The sequence below is a fragment of the Branchiostoma belcheri genome, unplaced genomic scaffold, assembly GCF_001625305.1.
Source record: "Branchiostoma belcheri isolate BF01 breed outbred unplaced genomic scaffold, Haploidv18h27 scaffold23, whole genome shotgun sequence".
Classification (NCBI taxonomy): Eukaryota; Metazoa; Chordata; class Leptocardii; order Amphioxiformes; family Branchiostomatidae; genus Branchiostoma; species Branchiostoma belcheri.
Window position 1 is genome coordinate 3,292,193 of NW_017803824.1, and position 21,434 is coordinate 3,313,626.

At 41.2% G+C, this 21,434-nt stretch overlaps 3 protein-coding genes across 4 annotated transcripts in view; 1 reads left to right on the plus strand and 2 right to left on the minus strand.

Annotated features, from left to right (window-relative positions):
• The window catches only part of LOC109470584, a 6,699-nt gene extending 5,274 nt beyond the window's left edge, over positions 1–1,425 (minus strand). The window contains exon 1 of the mRNA XM_019769548.1: positions 1,038–1,425. Coding sequence (XP_019625107.1) covers positions 1,038–1,425 — 388 coding nt within the window. The remainder of the gene's footprint in view (positions 1–1,037) is intronic.
• A 6,159-nt stretch (positions 1,426–7,584) lies between these two features.
• LOC109470716 (synaptonemal complex protein 1-like) lies at positions 7,585–14,248 on the minus strand. Of its 2 annotated transcripts, none has more exons than XM_019769778.1 (3): positions 14,174–14,248; positions 12,177–12,248; positions 7,585–11,434 (listed from the first exon to the last, which is right to left on the minus strand). In XM_019769778.1, exon 3 carries the CDS (start codon positions 11,406–11,408, stop codon positions 8,295–8,297), a length of 3,114 nt encoding a protein of 1,037 aa, XP_019625337.1. In that variant the 5' UTR covers positions 11,409–11,434; positions 12,177–12,248; positions 14,174–14,248; the 3' UTR covers positions 7,585–8,294. The 2 variants fall into 2 exon arrangements, with proteins under 2 accessions (XP_019625337.1, XP_019625336.1); XM_019769777.1 differs by having other exon boundaries at positions 7,585–11,460.
• A 14-nt stretch (positions 14,249–14,262) lies between these two features.
• Positions 14,263–19,795, plus strand: LOC109470717 (cysteine-rich hydrophobic domain-containing protein 2-like). The gene is made up of 6 exons (XM_019769779.1): positions 14,263–14,428; positions 17,630–17,684; positions 18,126–18,281; positions 18,457–18,513; positions 18,793–18,852; positions 19,308–19,795. The coding sequence occupies exons 1-6, from the start codon at positions 14,310–14,312 to the stop codon at positions 19,356–19,358; spliced, it is 498 nt and encodes a 165-aa protein (XP_019625338.1). The 5' UTR covers positions 14,263–14,309; the 3' UTR covers positions 19,359–19,795.
• Positions 19,796–21,434: the final 1,639 nt, after the last annotated feature.

The window sequence follows — 21,434 nt, forward strand, 5'->3', positions numbered from 1 at the left end:
CAAAAAAATCTGTTGACAAAAACGGCTCGTCCTTGAGCGTACAAATAATAAGGGATACTGATACCAATGTTAGACAAAAAAACAAACAATAGTTTCTCTTCTTATTGTGTTGCTGTTTCATGTACAAAACTGTAAAATCGTTGTTGAAATTAAAAATATAGCTTATAACATGCCATGTCATTGATACAATGACAAAGGACTGTACATATAGCCGTCGTTCTGTGTACGACTGGGCACCAGGCCAGAACTGTAGTGTAGTGGATACCAGCCTCCATGTACACAGATATGTGACCTCGGAAAGTCCACTCACATCTGAATCAAAGGACGTGATTGGGTCTCAAAAAAAACTTCGCTTCTTCTACGGTTGAGCATTATAAACATGTTAACATGAATGGTTTAGAGTAAAGCAGATTTTGATGTTTTCCTAAGAACAGATTTTGATGATTTTCCATCTGGCATTGAACAGAGTATAACTACCAATTCTCGTTTCTGCGCGTTTGCAGTTGAGATAATGCAATGACTAAACAAAACAAAAAATATAAATGTAAATGATGTTACGGAAAATACGCAACCCTGCATTTTTTGAAGTTTAGGAAATGTTATGGATGTTTGTTTTGCTCTCAGAAAGAGATGTTATGATTTAATCATACATATCTTTGGTTTTCTCCTTACATGATTTCCAATAAAAATCAATAGTTTTAGATTTAAAAAAAATCTAAATCAAGAACATCTGAATAAGAAGAAGTTAAAACTAGAAGTCCGTTAAGGCATGTGGAGGGTGCGATAACAGCCCGGACCATGGCGATAGCAGTAATTGTACCATATTGTAGCCTTCACGCTAACAAAGCGAGACCGTCCAACACAATGCTTCCCCGCGAACTAGACCATAACCACACAAACAGAGCTAATGTCACGCTCCGCTATACAAAAATGGCAATTTTCTGCAGGAAAGAAATTTTTCACTTACTTCCAAGACCAGAACCCAAAGTTCTTACTATTTTTTCAGAGGGACAATATTATTAAGAATGTGTACTTACCAGAGGGGAAAGGCATGCTGATGAAGGCTGATGTAGCCGGTGTGTGGTGCCTGGAGATGGCGTATGAGATGCCTTGCAGAGCCGGTGTGGGGAGGGTCGTGGGCAGGGTGGACGCGAAGGAAGGCACGGTGGTGGGCACGGCTGTTCTCGGGACGCCGAAGTGGCTGTGTCCCGTCGTCGGTGGGCTGCCGGTCGCCTGCACACACAGCAGACACTGTCCGAAGATCGCCGCCGCGTCCTTCCGCGGGTAGAGCCCGAGCTGGGCCGCCGTCAGCGGGCTGAGGGGGCCGCGGTGCCCGACGCACGCCGTCGCCGCCGCCGCTTGAGTCGACTTCGCCGGCGACATGTCCCTTTGAATAAGTGAATCCACGAGAAAAGATCGCGACATCGTACGGGAAAAGTCGAAAGCCCTTGCCGATATACACTCTGTGAACGAGACGCACCCACGAGGTTTAAACGGAATAACAAAGTTTCAGTTCTTGCCTCGCTTTTATACCTGCTCGGACCTTTACAGCCCACGTGGACTTCACAAAGGCGACGACGCGACGTATCTCTTCATTCGGTGCTGCATACAATTAACGTCACCAAACGAAAGCAATAGAGGCTTTTCTATACAGGGGACATCTGATCCCTGAAAGGCTTCCTGGGTGCTATACAGGCCCGCCGGTATTGTCTCCGCCTCATGTGCGCACAATGTTACGTCGATTGGCGAGGTTTGAATCCAGCAGGAGTGAGGACGGCACGCGCTGTGGAAGGCACGGCGACACCGCCCGGAGTTCTAGGGCACTGCCTTCTGACCTCACCTCACGGAATTACAGACTCCGCGCCAGCCAAGGCGTCTTGAAGGGGAGCCACGCGGTTTATGGAGTTCCCGCCGAAACCGCAGACTTCATTAAAGCCTACCTTAGTGATTATCATTTATATTTCCAAGACGTCGTTTCACGGTCTAACGGGCGTCAATGGTAGGATAGCGTAAACAACGGGCAGGGGCGGGTCTGTTGACGCGCAGGCGCGGTCATCGCGGTTGTGAGGGGGAGACCTTTTCTTTCGTTTTGTCTGTTTCTGGTAATTTTCTTCTTATCTCTTTTCTAAAGCGGCGGGACTCTTTATATATTAGAATATGTATATGTAATAGATCACTAGTCTGTTCCAGACTTCATGGTGAAAAAAAAAGTAAAAATTGACCAAATATACGTAATATGGCGAAAAATTTGTTGGGGAAGTTACTGCTAGCGACCAGGGTTGGCTAATTTTCTGGCAAATTATTCAGCCAGTTTGGCAAATTTTCACTATTATTTCAGCAGCTCAAGGAGTCTGATACTCATAGTATTAGTAGATCACAATGTACTAGATTTCAGCGACCGATCCTATCATTTTTTTTAACATAAACGTTTTTGTTTGTTTTTGTTAGCTAGATAGTTGTAGATTGTATTAAGCCATTTTACCCTATACTGTATACACACCGTCAAGATATGAAAACATGGCAAATAAATAATCTACATGTTTAGGGAAACGAAATTATGAGTATGATTATCTGTTGTCTCATTTTGTATCAAGCTTAATCTATAGAAATAAGTATCAGTCTATTTGATCGTTGGTTTCATTCAGTAACATCTTTTGCCAGTGAATCATCTGCGTCATCGTTGTAAACACATCGTTTTTGTGACGGCAGTTTTAGTTTACAGGAAAGTAATATAAAAGCTTTAGGGAAACGGATGGAAGGGGAACTTCATAGAAAAGGTCCAAGACAGGTCGAAGACAGTAAGGACTTAAGTAGAATACATATTTTTGTCTGTCAGTGTGGTGGCACAATAAAGGGCACAGAATACCGTTTATTCCATTCTGTTAAACACAAAGGCACGGTCCATTCTAGTATTCTGCCTATATTGTATCATATATTGGACGCTGTGTTCTAGAGAGGAGAAGAGAAGGGAGGAGAGGGACGATATCTGCAATACTAAAACAAGGGGAAAAAAACTCTACAAAAACATCAATAAGTTTCAGGAAGATAAAGAAATTAACTAAAACTTGTTCAGGAACTTCGTCTGGCTTAACAAGAAGCTGGAAAGAAGTATTCTTGTGGAAAAGAGCTAAACATCAGACACAAAACAATTACCTTCGTGTTCAATCTACCGACACTAAGTAACCCTTTGTCTTTGATATTGTTAGATAATGTGCAGTGTGCCCGTGATCGTTCGCCCGTTGTTAAAAGGCGGTATTATAAATTATACCCACACACGTGCCATCCATCTTTCCCTGCTTTTGTTTTCCGTTCGAACCGTAGCGGGTCTAACGATCCGTTGGTAGGACGGACGGCACTTAGACAGGAAAGATAGCACAGATAAATGCGCCCCTGTGATCTCTGTTTGATTGATTTAGAGACTATGGGGTCGATTTAAGTAATTATTCTCCGCTGACCTTTGATGCTGTTGTTGTCTCTGACCAGGAGATGATCTAGATCATTAGTCTGAATGACACTTGTAGATTACAAGATGAACTTAATTTTCTTTTGTTTATGGACTTGCTCTCTCCGTGTTGAGCGTTCTGGGATTACTGCTTTGTTCTTCTTCCCGTGCAGGCGTGAATCTTGGGTAGTGAGTGTTGTTCGTTCGTCTTTGTTCTCGTCTGTCTAATTGCGAGCAGAGTGGTGAACGATTGGTGGCCACGTGCAAGAAAGCAGTGGAAAACAGCCATGTGCTGATTATACTAGTTTTATTGGCACATTTAAACGACAGACCTGAAGAATATTGAGAGGAAAAATCGTCAAATATTTTCTTCTGCTCATATTTATTCAAAGATTTGTGGCAATGCGCACTGATGTACAGCGATCGAGTCAAGACTAGTTTTCGTTGGAAACAAGATACGAATAGAATATGATTGTCCATTGATTTGACAGGGCCAATTTGACCAACCTTGATAAGTTGCGATGCAATTTTAGACCATTGCAATTTTAGAAAAATCTTGTAACGCAAAGACTCGAAACAGATATGTTGTGTCAAAAGAAGACACTAGACAGCTTTCATGCTCATCAATATAGCTGTCCTGACAAGTCAAACAATTGGGCGCCGTTCTCCTGAAAATCCCATCTTCTTTCCTCATCAACTGGTAATTACAGCCTATAGGGGGAGGGGTGCGGGGTGGAGTGTCTACACAAACGCTGGAAATAATTGTCATGATTAAAGTTGCTCTATGATTTCTCTCTCTGCGAACGTGTACTGCGCTTTTACCGTCTACTGCACATACTCATATATTACAGCAAGAGGACAGTGGCTGCAGTGGCGAAATCGCTCAGGGGAAGCCGCGCATTGTTTGACGCGAGATTCTCCCATGGAAAGGGCTAGTCAGAAGAAAGGGGGAACACAGGGCGTCGTGCTGAGACAATGAGACGTACGTATGTTTGTACTACACCGGGATCATGCGCCCTGTAATTCTCTAACAAACCAGGAGGGAGCATCACCTGTCCTGAGGCGCCGAAGGTGTCTCGCTACACGGGATCTCAGGAAGGCACAGCCCGTTCCCATGGAACCAACTCTGCCTTGTCCTGGCGAAGTCACTCAGAAGTAAAATCGGTGAGGTGCTATGGTTACCGATTTCACGGATAAATGAACATATTGAGAAGTGACAGTGCAAAAAAAGATTAGTCCCACTCATGACCACCGCATTGGTAAAGAGTTGACGGCTTACTATGCGCGTCTTATATAATTTGAGAATAATTTTTTGGAAGATACTATGTTCAAACGATATGATATTATTGTATCTTTACTGTCTTGTCGATTGAATTGCATTTCTGGTCATTTAGTGCATTTTGATGAGTATGAAAGAGACAAAATGCTTTTGTCCATAGCGACAATTGATGAGCCACACTGGTTTTCATTCTACTTTCCCGTAGAATTTATGTTTGGACGTTCTTTTTTAGAACACGATTCATCGTGAGAATTTATATTTCCGAAAATAGTAACGACAAATAAATGATATCTGTCGTCAACTTTGGGATATATCATGCAGCTTTATAATTCGAATCGCTCACAGCACAAGGTCACAAACCATGTTGCTAGGGACATACATGCTTCTTCAGTCTCAAGTTTCAACCATCATTTCTAAGTTGCATGTAACTACAACATCAAGACCAGGTAATCTTGTGACGCGCGGATGGTTGCGTGTCAATGGCAGAAGGTTGACAAGGGACGTCTGTAGTTCCTGTGGTTATCACATTAGCCATCTCACTTTGCAAATTGGATCATATAGCTGTAAGTACGGCCATCAACACGAGACGGTTACTTACAATTACGGTAAACTACACTGTGGGGCAGGGTACGCTCTCGACTGCACGGGATACAACTCACCAAATCAAATCACTGAAAGGAAAGAAAACAGCTCACCTCTTATCAGAAAACGGTCAGAAAAAAGTGCGCATGCTATGTATGCTGTGGAGTACTAGAGAATAGCGCGGCTGGGCAGCATTGTCCTGTGCGGACCAATTTTCAGCTCAGCCCGTCTAAATGAACCCCCGCACATGTAAAAGGAAGTTACTTACGGATTTACTCCCTTCTACCTGATTAGCTCTTTTGTGAAGTTAGGAAACACAAGCCACAAGTTGAAGGTGCAAGAGGTCAAGACTCAAGGAGGCCAGCTCACGGCCAAACAAACGGACACATCATCGAAGTCGCCCCCTCATTTCCCCCCTTTTTCACGACCAGCACATGTTCTATATATCTTCCACTTTCACAGCGACAGTAAATGAGCGGCCTGTGATTTCGGACACTGATTTCACTCAGTGGGTGTCCTCATTGTGACAGCCGCCAGGTAATGCGATTTCAGAACCAGATAGTATGCAAAACCTACGGACCAGAGAGATACTATACCTCACTGAATCTGCACTGGAACAAAGAGAGGGTGCATATCTCAATAAACAGCAATGTTTACAAGAATTTCAAACCTCCTTTCGTTTCTTTTCGTTGACAGATATCGGGTCAAACGTTGCACCAGACGCATACTTCGTGGCGTCAGCGCGTGTCTGTGCCTGAGGGTATACAACTGCAGCCAACAGTCTCTCTATTCTTAATGTACTCCTCTTTATTAACTTCGCAGACTGGCCGCCCTCCGACGTCTTCATCTCTTATCGTCAAAACCACGAGAACAATCACAGCGCCGTTCGCTCGGCACTAGACAGGTCGCTTAATGGAGAGAAGGTCGCTTCCTCCTTTGTCGCACTTCTCATCAGCTGGTGCCAGTCCTTATCCAAACATGTATTTATGTCCAGCGCACAGAAGAATAGAAAGCGCATTAGCTGCATGCAAATGCACCAACTAATGTGGCGTCAATACCTAAAGTAAGATTAGTGGCCACAACATTAATGTTCATAAAATCATTGTATCGCATTCATATGTTGGAGAAAAGACACCGACACTTTTAGTGTCGCCTTAAATGCCGGTCGTATTTCTATGGCCATATTGTCGACGTCACATTATTTAAGCGCTTTGTTACTTCCCGCAGTGATAGTGTCTATCAAATTTTTACATAACGTTTGTGTTATATCGGTGTTGAAGGTACTTGGTTATACTTTTGATGTTGAAACCACGTTTCATAATCCTTAGCGCACGACAAAACGCGTAAAGGATGGTTCTGGGACGTGGCAAGGCTAAAGGCGGTTTGGATTTGTTACCAGACAACATATTCTAATCTGACGAATTAATCTATAGTAAAAATACGTGTCTACCTCTGTAGCTTGGAACACAAATGAAACGAAAATATGTGTTCGGCACAGTCTCATAGATTAGGCAAAGAAAGCGCACACAACAGGAAAGCGGGTGGTGACAAGACGGCAACGGAGCAGAAACTGCTTATTGATCTACCGTAAGGGCAATGGCTGATTTCTTAAAGGTTTAACTGCATATTATGTAACCTTGGCAATAGAATTGGTGTTTCAAGACTCGACGCTGACTGGTGTACTGCCTACGCGACCACAAGCAGCAGTCCAGCGCTATTTCCCCCGGACGGCGGCCGGACCCACTGCCAGACCGGTCCGCCCTAATGGGGTCTTGCGTGGGTCAGTGATTTCAGTGCCGGGCGATCCGCCCTCTCATTTCCAGTCCCCGACAGCAAAGTGGTGGAGCCCAGAAAAGCCACGTTACCAGCGCGACCATTGTTGGTGTGCTCCTCATGGAGCCTTGACCAATTAAGCTGACACGATTCGAAGTATGATAAATGAGCAGGCCTTCTTCCGTTCTTTGGGATGCCTCGTCGCGGTGGCCGCTGACAATACGGGGGTGCATGTAGGGGTTAATTACCGCATAGTTGGACCATATGGAGGTCGCGAAAACATTGCGAAAATTATTAAACTATTGGGATAAACTTCTGAGCACCCTCTCTCCTCGGCGCCGCCAACGAAATTACCCACGTGAGCCAAAAACATAAATTACATACTACATCTCTCTGTTACTCACAGCCTTCACTATCAGACAGATGTAAACATAGGACAATACATTGACACTCTTGACAGCGATTCAAGGTTTCGGAAAAGGATATTTATATCTGAAATGTAGGAACAAATTTAGCAGAATTTCTAACAGTTTGCAATTTGCATCCTTGAAATAAACATCTGGCCATGCAAGATAGGTGCAACATATACAGAGTAAACGTGCTGCAAATATTTGAAGAAATGTAAGGAATACGTTTAAATGATTCGTATTTAGATAAAAATAGAATGGCTTAAACAATCGCATTTGTCTACTAAATAAAATTAGATAACATTTGTTGTCATATAGTCAACTTCTTCATTCAATAAATAGTCTATATAAGTTTATGGTGAATAGGTTTCTAAACTCTTTGAAAAACATTTCCAACTCTGATACTCAACTGGACAGAAAATAACTGAGCAAATTCATTCAGTAACGTTTGACATTCAAATGCAAAACTTCGTCGTCCTAACATGCCAGAAAACTGCATTGCTTAAAATATACTTAGAAGAATGAAAAATTATAACGATGATCTACCTATACAAAGTTATAATTTTCAATATACCTAATAGAATGAAGGAAAGCTCAACATATAAATGTTGGAAAGGACACATGTACGAAGATAGGAACAGACCTAACGGCACGTATCATACACGCTGTCCAGCAATATTTGAATTAGCATCGTTACTAGTGAAACATGAACACGCAACTCTTATTTCATTAAAAGTGAAAGAGAACCTGCAACTACAAACTCTAACCGAGTTCATATGTAGAAACGTCTTAACGGTTCTTTTAAATATATTCACTCAAAGAAGCCAAAAACAGTATCAGACTCGAACCACGACAAGTCCTCTCCTCTCCCGGACGGCTTGTTTCTTTTCTTTGCTTGCTCCTTTGTCTTAGGCGTCTTGCTCGGCCCTTGCTTGATGTTCTTGTTTTTCTTACCCCAGGAGTCGGAGATGTGGACTTTGTAGGATTTACTTCCGCGTGGTGTTGGCGTCTTCGTTACAGGAGACGCTCGAGCTTGGTTAAGACGTGCAGCTGGCGACTTGCGGACGAAAGCCGGCGACTTGAGAATCCCGTGGGAGGGAGACTTGTGAACCTGGAGTGACGCTTGCCCGGGGACCTGCTGATCACCACGAGGTTTTCCGGACAGCAGGTCTTCTGGATCCAGCTCCATGAGTTCCGACGTGGACGAGTTGGCCTCCGAGTCCCCGCCATCCATGGATATTTCCATGGTCTTCTCCGTCATGTCGAAGGCGACTCGTCGTTTCTTTGGTTCGCTCTCGGGACGTTTGCTGATCCGTTGTAGTGGAGTCTTGTTCTGGATCGGCGTTGATGCGGCCAGGGGAACCATAGGATCTGTTTTCGGCACATTTTCCTTGCGTGACGTGTTTCTGCGTGCGGCATGCCTCTGCTGTAGAGAGGCGGATGGAGGAGCGTTGATCTTCGGCGTTGAGTAATTCTTAGGTGTTGAGTAATTCCTTGGCGTAGTAGGAGGCAGAGCATCAACTTTGGCTTTCTTGAGATCTGCTCGAAGTTCTTTCAGTTGGGTTTCTTTATCTTCGATGGTTTTCTTCAGCGTGTCAACCTGCTGTTGGTACTCCTTCTGTCCTTTCGCTATTTCGTCTTTCTCCTTCTTCACGTCTTCTAGCTGCTGTTGCACGCTTTGAAGTTGCGACCTTATATCAGACACCTGTACCTCCTGTTTCTTTGAGGACTGGTGCTCTTTCTTCATCCTCTCGATCTCTTTGTCTTTCTGGTTGACAATTTTCTGATTCTCGGCTTTGTACTTTTCCAGCGTGGCCGTCATTTCCATAATCTGCTGATCACAATGTGCTTGGACTTGTTCTTTGTCCGCCATCGCGCGTTGAACTTCCCCTTTCGCGGTGGACAATTCGTTCTTTGTGTCTTCAGCTGCTTTTTTCACCTGTGCAATCTCTTCCTCGTGGGACTTGGCCTTCTCTTCAAATCCAGTTGACAATTTGAGGTGGATGGCCAGCTCTTTCTTCACGGTTTTGTTGTCTTGCTGAAGATCTTTTATTTTGTTAGACTTTTCAGTCACCTGTTTCTCTAGTGACTTCACTCGGTTTTCAAGTTTAGTCATCGACTTTTTGTTGCAGTCGAGCTCATTCTGAAGGGCTTTGGTATTCTCCTGATGTTGGTGTATCTTCCCAACTGCCTCTTTATCTTGTGCCTTAAGGCATTCTTCTAACTGTTGCATTGTGTCCTTTAGGGAGATCTTTTCTTGATTGACATGGTCGAGAGATGCCTGAAGTGTGGACTGTTGTTGTTCTGCTTCATCCAATTTTTCTTTCAATCCATCATTGTCTCTCTGCAAGGTAGTCATTAGAGTCTGAGTTTCCTCAAGGTTACCCTGGATTTTCATGAGTTTTGCAGAGATCTTGTCTACTTCTGCTTCTTTTGTCTTCAGTTGCTGTTTCAGTTCTTTCTCCTGCTTCTTTGCCTCTTTTTGACGCTCAGCTGCCTTTTTCAAGTCATCTTGCAATTTCTTGATTTCCTTATCCCTTGTAGCAGTTGTATCGGTGAGGACTTTCACTTCATTTGCTGTTAAGTCCTTCTCTTTCTTCAGACTTGCCAACTGTTCCTCAGTATGTGTCTTTGCATCTGTCAGGGCCGTCACTGAGGTATGTAGTTGTGTCACTTGCTCCTTTAGATTCTGCTGCTCTGTTTCAAGCTTCATGATGTTTTCCCTCAACAGTACCCCTTCAGCCTCAACTGCTACCTTTTCCATTTCCACTTTAGACATTTTCTCTCTCAGTTTGTCACTCTGTTTGTGTTGCTCAGTTATTGATGCTTGTAGCTCACTGATCTGTTGCTCAGCACTCAGTTGCTTGGAGGATAAATCCTTTGTCTTCATTTTCTCTGCATTTAACATTTCATCTACTGTATCCAGCTGATGATTGATCTTGGTCACTTCAATTGAATGCTGTTCCTTCAACATTCCAATATGTGTCTCAAGTTGCTCACAGTCAGTTGAAGCTTTCTGCAGTTGTGCCTCAGCATTGCTCAATGCACCTGAGATCTTTTCCATCTCCTTGTCCTTGCTGAAAATCTTGTTGCTTGCCTCTTGGAGCTGGTCTTGAAGAGATTTGACTTCACCTTCCAGCTTGGCAACATGTTCCTCCAGCATGTTGCACTGCCGTTCCAGGTCACTAAGCTGAGCTTGCTTATCTGCTAGTGCACCTGTGAGCTTTGAGATTTCCATCTCTTTCTCTGAACATTGCTGCATCAAACCTTCAAGTCTTTTCTCCATGTTGACCTTTTCATTCTGGTAGTCAGACTTGACCTGGTTGAGTTCACTTTCACTTTCCTTCACCTTGTTGCTTAGAACTTTCTCCGCCTCAGTATGATTGATGCGAAGGTTGTTGAATTTTGATGTCAGCTCCTGGAGTTGGAGCACTGTGTCTTGCTGCAGAGATTCTAGCTCATCTCGGTTGGCTTCACACTTGCCCATCCTCTCCTCAACATTTGCCGCATGATCCTTGAGAAGATAGCACATGTCTCGCGTGGCAGTGATCTTCTTCATGATCTCCACGCGCCCATCTATCTCCTCTTGCAGTTTGGAGCTGAGATTCTCATTCTGAAGCTGTAGCTCGAGGATGGACTTGCGCTGTGAATCAATGGTTTGCTGGGTGTCTTGAATCTTCTTTTCCCTCTGTAGTATTTGCATCTCTGTCTGATGTTTCCATTTGTTGATCTTTTCTGCTTCCTTCTGTAGCCGAGAATGGAGGCTTGTAAGGCGCTCCCCACTGTGTGAAAGGGTCTCCATTTCTACTTCTTGCTGGTCTGTACTCCCAATCTTAAAGAAACTATGCTGGTGCTCTTGCTGCTGGGATGACAGAGGCTTGAAGAATGGCTCTTGCTGATAACACACCTGCTGTATACCTTGCATCACTGGTAGACAGCGTTGTTGTTTTTCTGATGCAGAAAGGTCCAGCTGACTCCTGACAAATAAAATGACAATGTGCAGGCAAACTCTACGCTAGTGAACTGTAAATGCTCTAACAATCTTTTTGTAGGTTCAATTAGTATCCCTGTGTGTTCAATTTTCAGCTGCCTACACATGCATGCATTTGCACTTGTACTGTTTTTACAGAAGCATAGTAACACATACATGTATTACTTTTAACATTATCAATTCTCAGAATTCTTAGCTACATTTTTCTTTTTAAACTGTCAGTTTGCACACATTATGCGCCACTAGATAAAGAATGTAATACTATACACCAATAGTATATACATGAACACCTGTCACTATTGCATATGATTTTGTAAGAATCAAGGGAGACAGAAAAACTTTGTACAGGCCATTAAGGAATGAACAATATACAAATTATATTGGTTTGATCACAACCTTAGTCTGAGGTTACTGTCCTTGGTGCTGATTTTCTATTACAACAACTTGAACAAGTAGTCACAACTAGTTCATGGAGTAATTCAAATCTAAAATAAAGGACAAGCAGACAATGTGCATGGGGGTGTTTTACTCCTAGCACAAGACTTCAGTAACATAATTTAGCATATCCATATAAGATCAGTGTATACAGGATGAGCATGTGTTTTCATCGGATTTAATCCTGCATGACCCAAAATCTTATACCATTTTCTTCTCAAAACACCTCACATTTCTAATCAATTAATCAAGCAAGCAAACACTCACCAATGCTCTCACGTTTTCTTACTGCCGTGGGGATGGGGGGACTTTGTTTGAGCTAAGTCAGCTTTTCTGCATCTGAAATGAGACAACAAAGAAATATGTATACTGTACCTATAGTCCTATACACATTTTGTCATTCACTTCTGGGCTGCTAATGCACAAACTACAGTTGTAGAATAAATGAGTGTTAGTTTTTGAAATCATAGGTGTCTTAGCTGCTGGGGTGACAAAGGATATCTCTTGGGATAATCTATTTGCCACACAACTCTAGGATAATGGCATAGAAAAGTTCAAGGGCACCTGCTATTTCCTTATTATTGCCAGGGACACATTCATATAAATGTGAAATTATGTTCACTTAGCTTGGTACTGTGATTGTAATCCCTTGTTTGAGTTGCAATATAATAGAAATGTATGACATCAACAAATTGATTTATTCCCAGTTGCCATTCAGTCTATAATCATTACACATGGATTACTTCTTTAAAATCAATACATTCAGTCTTTTCCACTTGACTGTGCCACAATGGAAAAAATGTGGAACTGTGAAAAGATTAGAAAGACTGAAGTATTCTTGTTACAGAATATCTATGATAGTTTTAGCTTTACAAGGTACATGGTATGTTTTCATATTTTGCTAAGCTACATGTTAACATCCCCTAACCACTGAAAAATTTATTCCAACAGTGAAATGCCACCTTTTGACAATGGACTGTACTGCAATGAAAACTGGATTGATAATCATCCTTTTTTCCCATTTTCTGACAGAGTGTCAATAAAAATAATACACCACAGTTGTGTGTGTAGTAATGTATATGATAGTTACATATGTAAATAGTGTTGCTTTTTATTAGCACTTCACAATTACTCAATTAACTGAATTTACTAGGCTAAGGACTAGTAAGGAGCACAAGTGCACAAAGGGAAAACAACAGCACAGAAATACAGGATGACACAGTTTATCTACACAGTGCACCTCAACTTCTGCCTCTGGAAAGTGTCAGCAGGAGTTATCCCTTACAAAATATCACGTTACAATATTAAGTCCACCATTTCAACAGACAATGCCTTACTTCAAAATAAACCGTTTCCGTGCCCTAGCAATTTTTCTGTTGTCTATAAAAGACAAAGAATTTAGGAAAAATAACTAAAACGCCATTGGCCTTGCAAACAGGAACGACACGTTATGTGGGGTCGTGTGGCGCAGTCGGTAGCGCGTTCGGCTCACACCCCAGAGGTTGTGGGTTCGAACCCTGCCCATGTCACCGATCTTGTGCCCTTGGGAAAGGCACTTTACACGACTTTCCTCACTTCACTCAGGTGAAAATGAGTACCTAGCTTCGGTTAGGGACGTCCCTCGGATAGGACGTTAAATGGAGGTCCCGTGTTTGGGAGATCCACACCCCATGCACGTTAAAGAACCCACCGCACTTATCGAAAAGAGTAGGGGATCTTCCCGGTGTGAGTGGTTCAAAACCTTACAGTCCGGTCTAACGCAGCTTGTACATGTGCGCACATGTACAAAACTGGTGTGTTACGCCTGAAGGCGGTTTACCGGTTATGCGAAACAAACAAACAAACAGACACACTTGAGTAACATGTTATGTGACCTAGTTCTCAATCTCAATGTTTACATCCAAAAATACTGGGACTGGTATCATCATCTAATAAAATTTCAAAAAGTGACTGGCGATTGAAATGGACAGCTGGAATAAAACAATATTATGCTGTCATTTGCGTGCCGTAGATGATATATCTGCATAAAAATCAGTCGTCTTGGTGGCATTTCAAGTTTCGGCAAGTAATAAATAGGGACTTCAATCTACGTTCGAAATTCGAACAGGTCCGCCCTCCCACCAAGATTGCATTTTAACTTTGCAAAACTTTCATATCATCATGAAAAGTTTGAATCTCAACGCGCTAACATGCCTACGTCCCAATTATAGTCTCAATAAGTTAATTTAATACATAGGGAACTGGGATAACAATTTAACACTTACTTTTTAGGGAAAATCCCTCTGTTCCTCCTTTTACAAAAATGGCGCCTCGAACTCAGAATGTCGTCTGCAAATGACGTCACTCCGAAGTGCACCCCGGGAGATATTGCCCAGCATACCGTGCGCAGATGTTTCCATCATGGCGGACTTCGATGCGATTTATGAGGAAGATGACGAAGATGAGCGGCTTATGGAGGAACATCTACTCAGTACCGTGCCTGACCCCGTCGTCGTTAGAGGATCAGGACATGTCACTGTGTAAGTAACCCATTGTTGGTGTGATTAACCTCACCAGGCCTTGGAAAACAAGGGAAGTCCACAGCGACCCATAGGGTGGCCAGGTTGTGTCATGTTTGTTTGGCCTCGAATTTCTGCTGACAGAGATCGAGTCTTTGTTCTGTCGGTAACGCGATTGGAATTTGCTGGCTGACAAAGCAATCTGGGCATGGAGGACATAAAGAGGACCTCTTTACCCTACCCTTTATACAAATATGTCGTCTTGAATTGTTTCGTTCTCTGTGTACTAAGACCATTGTCTGAGTTACGTCCGGGTCTGATGTTCTGACCATCCAAATGTTTTTGTTTGCAGTAATCCGTTTACAGTGACCCTTACCCTTTCATAATCTGCAGCTATTCCTAGATTACCTTTTTATGCATCTTATGTTATTGATATCAAAACAGCTATCAAGTGCCCTTATTGTGTTGTAGTTGATTTATTTGGTACACAGCATATATTCCACAATGAATGACAACATTTGAATAATTATTACCGAAATCAAACATTTGTTGATAACATATCTGTCACGATCCAAGTTGTTTAAATGGCATGAAAACTGCAGACAAGTCACCAGAAAATTTTGTCACTATACAAGATACTACATGTACCGTACTGAGGATTACCCATTCATGTTTGCTCAGTAAACAGTAGTTATTTGGATTCGTGCATCTTAATCTTTTAAGTGTAAGTAATGATTGTACCAGCAGTGGGAAATCTTACATAAGTCCTTTTGAACCCTTGATCCCTTATGAATCGTGTGGTCAATGGAAAATTGTTTTAAGGTAGATCATCTCATGTAAATATCATTAGTCAAGAATAAAAATGTTGTGAAGTAGTCAAGACTTTGGACCAATTAGTTACACATTTTAATTCAGCTGTTTCACGCATAAATCAGGAAGGTAGACAATTACAGAAGAGGAAAATCCACTCCTGGGAGGGTTTCCCAGCACTTAAAGTACCAGGCACAAGCAGTTTGTCAAGTCTTCCTGGTTTTCAGTCACACATAATTACAACCTAACAGCTATAGCCATCATTTTACACACTTAAGCCTTCTGCTAAATGATGGTGTGCTGTAAATTCCAAGATAGGTTGAGCTCTTATAATGTCTACTTCAGCTCATACACTGGATTTATGGAAACACCAATAACTTGTACAGGAAGGTTGCATTATGGTCGTATTACAATTGTATACCCTAGTGACCTTAAGAAAGAGATAACCTTTAAGCAGTTAAGCATGCATGTCTGTAGCACCATCACTCATAATCACTTTGGGTTTTGGTTACTGATAAATGTGGGTGATAAAATGAGTGTGAGTAGCCAATGTAAGCATGACAACTACTTCATACAGTGCAGGTAGCATCAGTTGGCAACTCCTGGATCAGAGTCATTCAGTCACATTAGGAGAAATTTCCCATTACAAATACAATCACATAATGTCACTGCTAGCAAAACCTTTTTATACCACAGTGGCACTTCTCCATATACAGTAGCTACTACTACCACTACACATCCTAATAGCCTCAGTAACCATCTAAATTTGGTTCCATTCCAATATCCAAGGTACTGGCTATGGATGTAGTATCTGGGTATTTTTAAATGAGTTTTTCCCTTATGAATAGATGTGTAATAATAGTTTGGTTGACTCAGACTTGTGTTCAAAATAGCAACAATATCCAAATCTGGTGTGTGCCATTGCTATAGAAAACTGATATTTTCCTCAAATTACCTCAAGATATATTCATTGTCCGTGGAATGCAGTTATCCTCCAAGATTGGCAAGAAAAATTCCATAGTATGAAAAAAAAATGTCATACAATGTGCCATATAAATTATGTATTTGTCATGTAAGAAAATGTGTACTACCTTACATAGGAAATTTCTGTTTTATGTATTGGGTTCCACCCTAATGATAAATGAGTCTGCATTATGGTATGACTGGAGTGGGACATAAAAATCAATCGTGTCATGTTTGTGACATCACTTACTACATGTACATGTATGTGTGGTGTTTCAACAATTAGTCTACTGTCCAGTTTAGAATAAGTGCAGTTCTGTTGCACTTAGCAGGACTGTAAATAAGGAAGTCTACCCTTGAATTCCAGGAATTAGAGGCAATGACATCATTATGAAAATGATGTGACTTCCTTGTTGGGTTGTTGCCAGAAAGACTGGGTTTGAGGTCAGCTGTGTTTTCCTGTCCCAGTAAATTACTCTGGCATGGCAGGGAACTTCCTCAGGGCTTTGGGTTCCCTATTAACACAAGCAGCAGTTCTCAGCAATGACTCATATGATCTGATAGTACAGTGATATGGAAAGTGCTTGTGATGTCATGTTGGCTATGCAGTTATGTTTTATCATGGATCTTCTGGCATATGCATATACATTATGTAATACATGTATTATGTATTATATAATGTACAGATAAATATGAATAATATTTCATACAATAGATGCATAATAATACTGCAACATTCAATTTCAAACACTAGTACTGACACTGTGACAGTAAGCAGATTGACCAATTGTAAATGAAAGTAAGTCTTTTTACTGGTACACCGGTAATTTTGAGGTAAATGTTACTGTCCAATCATTCAGTAATGGACTTGATTTACATGTTTGGCAAAAATCATGTCTCCTCAAATTTGTATGTTGTTTTTGTCATAGACTTCAAACTTGTTGATTTAACACTACTTGTATTCAGAAGTCTAGTGTTAACAGACAGGTATGTAAAGTGTAAACACCCTCAGGTGCAAATCCAAACATGCTCCTTGGAAAGTTTCTCAACCATAAAAAGGTCTGACACAAAGCTGCATTGTCTGGTTCTGACAGGCGACATGTATACCTTGCCACACACTAATCATATGTATTGTACAATTATACTTCAAGAATTTTAATGCAAATACAGGATATTGCTCCTCCTATAGCTGCCAGAATAGTGTATATGCACCTTTATTTCTCTCTTTCTTCTAAGTAAGTTCTTACTAATCTTAGTTCTCCTGTATGTTTTTGTGTAATGTTTTGAATACATCCATATTATTACCAGTAATTGTTACAGGGGGTACTACCTAAAGGATCAGTTGTGTTTTGAAGGGAGTAGTTACAACACTCCTGTGCTATACATCACTTTTTGTCTGCAACCTTTCCAGTTCACCTTCACAAATATACCACTTTTCCTCTCTTCCAGGTTTGGTCTAAGCAATAAGTTCAACACAGAGTTTCCACAAGGCTTGGCTGCAAAGGTAGAGAAATTTTAACTTCTGTTTGATGTAAATTATAATGGTGTCTGTGTTAGTGTCAGTCCCAAAAAACTACACAATGATTTTGTCATTTTTAATGAAAGAACAGTCTTTGCAAAACATAATATTGAACTAAAAAACAACTTTGTTTTCACTCCAACTTTGTATTAGTGTAAGGAGTAAGATAATAACTTTATTGCGCAACAATTGTACAGTGTACAAAGTATGGCATCTACTAGTACATTGTCAACTACATTTTCATAAGGCTAATCTAATACAAAAGTGGGTGGCTAGTATGAGATAGGTATCAGCTTATACAATCGTTGAAGGAGTTTCTAATATCCATACAGTCTTTAATATATATCCCTATGTATAGTAAGATATTACATAAATAGAGTTCATGTGATCTTTAACCTTTGTCCCATGACCCTTGCCCTTTGACAGGTAGCGCCGGAGGAGTACAAGGCGACGATCAGCCGGCTGAACGGAGTCCTGAGGAAGACGTTACCTGTCAACGTGAAGTGGCTGCTGTGCGGCTGTCTGTGTTGCTGCTGTACCCTGGGCTGTTCCCTCTGGCCTGTCATCTGTCTCAGCAAAAGGGTCAGCAAACTCTTACCTTCTCTCTGATGCCTAACTGTTACTAGTATTAAATAGCCAAATTGCTATTTCAGTGCAAAGATGGTAAAGGTAGTCCCATATAGGCAAGTTGTTCTGTCCTGTTACACTATTCCAGGTCATCTTTTAATGAATGTCATTCAATCTGTATTGTTTCCAGACACGACATTCTATAGAGAAAGTTCTGGACTGGGAAAACAGTCATTTGTATCACAAGGTGAGTGCCACCTTATCAATCATTTTGCTGTGTCCTCTTAATGCGAAATCATGACACCACAACTATATGTTTTGTATTTCTATTGTAGTACAAGATTTGTTTCAGCAATGAACTTCGCCAAACGTTTTGCTATTGTCCATCAAATTGTAACAGCAGTGCATATAGTAAGATCACTTAGCAGTGATGTGTACTAAGTTATGAATTTCAAAGCTAGGTGAGATGATACCTGTAGACATGCTGACATGTCATCCCTAATGTTTCCCTTCTCCCTGTGTCTAGCTGGGCTTGCATTGGAGATTAGCGAAAAGGAAGTGTGAATCTAGCAACATGATGGAATATGTGAGTATGCACCTACTTATCATCATGGTGTGTATAGAATTATTGCAGCTTGGTACGTAGCACCACATTAAACCTATTGTACTTTGTAGTTCACAGGGCAGGCAACAGTACAAGCAGTGTGATACAAAGCCAAGATATGTGTCAGGCCAGAGACTCCAATCTGGTTTAATAAGTGATTCTATTGGCAGAGAGCCTGATACAAGACCCTACTCTGATCATGATCTTTGTATACAGAGATTATGACTGGGATCTCTGCCAATTCATACAGGTTGGAGTCTCTACCCTGGCATATCTACATACAAGTCTAATACTATATGTAGTTCTATCAATAACTGTCATCAATTTTATGATTGTAGGGAATGTGTAATGTCCACATCCTTGGCGTCTTCCCATACCTACATGTAGGTCAATCATTGTTGTGAGTTGAAACATATATTTCTTCTATCTTCTTGCAGGTTATCTTAATAGAGTTCATTCCGAAGGTTCCCATCCACAGACCAGACTGACCTTGACACGTCACCTCTCCGTACCGGTATATCTGTAACACCCTGGACTTCCCTCCACTCAGCACACTCATGCACAAACTCAAGTGTTAAGTTATTCAAACTGGGTGATACTAGTAATATTATTAAGTTATTCATTCAGGTAGATGATACTGAGGGAATCAATGCAACTTCACAAACAACAAATTCTCAGACAGACAGTGTTTTTGGAAAAGGGGCATAAGCCTTTTCAAAATGTCTAAACATCCCTCTTTTGTCTAGTTTTGTTGACTCTGTAACTAGTAGTCTACCTGGATATCTGATCTAACCTTTACTCTATTCAAGTCCCTGTTTGATAATTCAGTCAGTTTGGGAAACACTGAATGTATGACTGTAAGGCTGAAGCCACTTTGAATCCAACAAAGTCTTTATGTCAGAATTCAGGCAAGATTATTTGTGACATCATGAACTTTGTCACACATATAGTACATGTACTAAAGAAGACAGATCATAACTTTTCAATCAGAAAACAAAGTCATATCAGGAATATTACTGCAGATGTACACTGTGTGGTTTCTCTAGTTTCAGAGACTCAAGTATTTTTGACCTTGTTAACATTCACACTGTTTTAACAAACAAGCAATCATTTAATGAGATTTAAGACTTCCCCATCATGTTCCAAGACATATTTTGACATGATTCCTGTGGCAATGTGGAGTAATTCTTTTGTACCTTTTTGTTCAGACATGCCTTAGCTCAGCTCTGCAGATACAAAAACACTTGTTAAAAGAGAAATACCTTGTAAGTGTTGGGTATAGTAAGAAGGTTAGCTGACAGGCATTAGAGATGCCAATAGTCATCCGTTTTCATCAATGTATATTATATGTTGCGGCCAGTCCAGTCTTCACATTACCTTGTCCATGTGGTACAGTTCTCCAGATGACTTAGTAGTACCAGCTATGTTGAAGTATACACATCTGGCTTGGTGCTACAATGTAGTTGTGAGGAGGAGAATCTTCTGTGCATTTTTACACGACGTGTGCATGTTGTACGTATGTATGTATCTCAGGATGGCCCCTCCCATGTACAGTGTACAGCGGGAGATAGACTAACTTTGTAGAGAAGACGTGAGACCAACCGACGTGGTGAGTGGACCTAATGTGCATTAACGACTATCGTAATATTCTGACCATGGTTGTGCCCATACATGTATGATCCTTCAACCTGTGTCTTTCAGTACCAGCCAGTGAGAATGGTGGAACATACTTCCATGCAGTATAATATATATACACCACCTTTGTGAAGGCTCAGATTAAAAGCATAATGCAAGTAGGGGTAGACTTATAATGCTATATTGTATTATCATTTTCTACAAAACTTGTTGCTGTTTTACACATTGTTTTTTGATATGTTATTCCATTATGTTATGACTTGTGCAGATAGATGAAATTGTTTTATTATTTAATACATGTCTGAATGCAGTGAAGATGTTGATGCCTTCCCTATGGATGAATACAAATTATTAAATGATACAAATGTATAAAGTTAGAGAGATGTTTATAAGATGTAGTATCAGAAGATGCCTCAGCTATAGTGAGTATAAGTTATGGTGGGTCTGTTGTCAGAAGAGTTCACTCTTGTTTATAGTTAAAACACTTGATTCAAAAGCATTGGAAGCAGGTAGTATCTCACAAATGTACCAAAGTTGCATACCCCCCTCCCCACTGTTTTTTTGGCAATGTCTCAAGGGTGGAGCATTATTTGTGACATTGTTTTGGTCTGTGAAGGTGTTGAAGGTTTTGTCTCCACCAGACTGATTTTTTGGCTAAGAAATTACAGAAAATGGCAACTTAGGGTGAATAATTTGCCCGACGAGCAAAAATCGGCACATGTGGTCGGCTACATTGTAACTCGTCAGGCCAGTTATTCATCTTACCATTTCTACAATTTCTGGAGCGAGGATAGAGACTACTAAAAGTCCCAGAGATAACACCTGCAGTTCAACACAGAGCTGCACTAACCATGTGGTAGTCAGGCACTTCATTTGTGGGGATGTGGTACATACATAGAGAGATCTTCCTGTAAGAGCATGCCTTATTT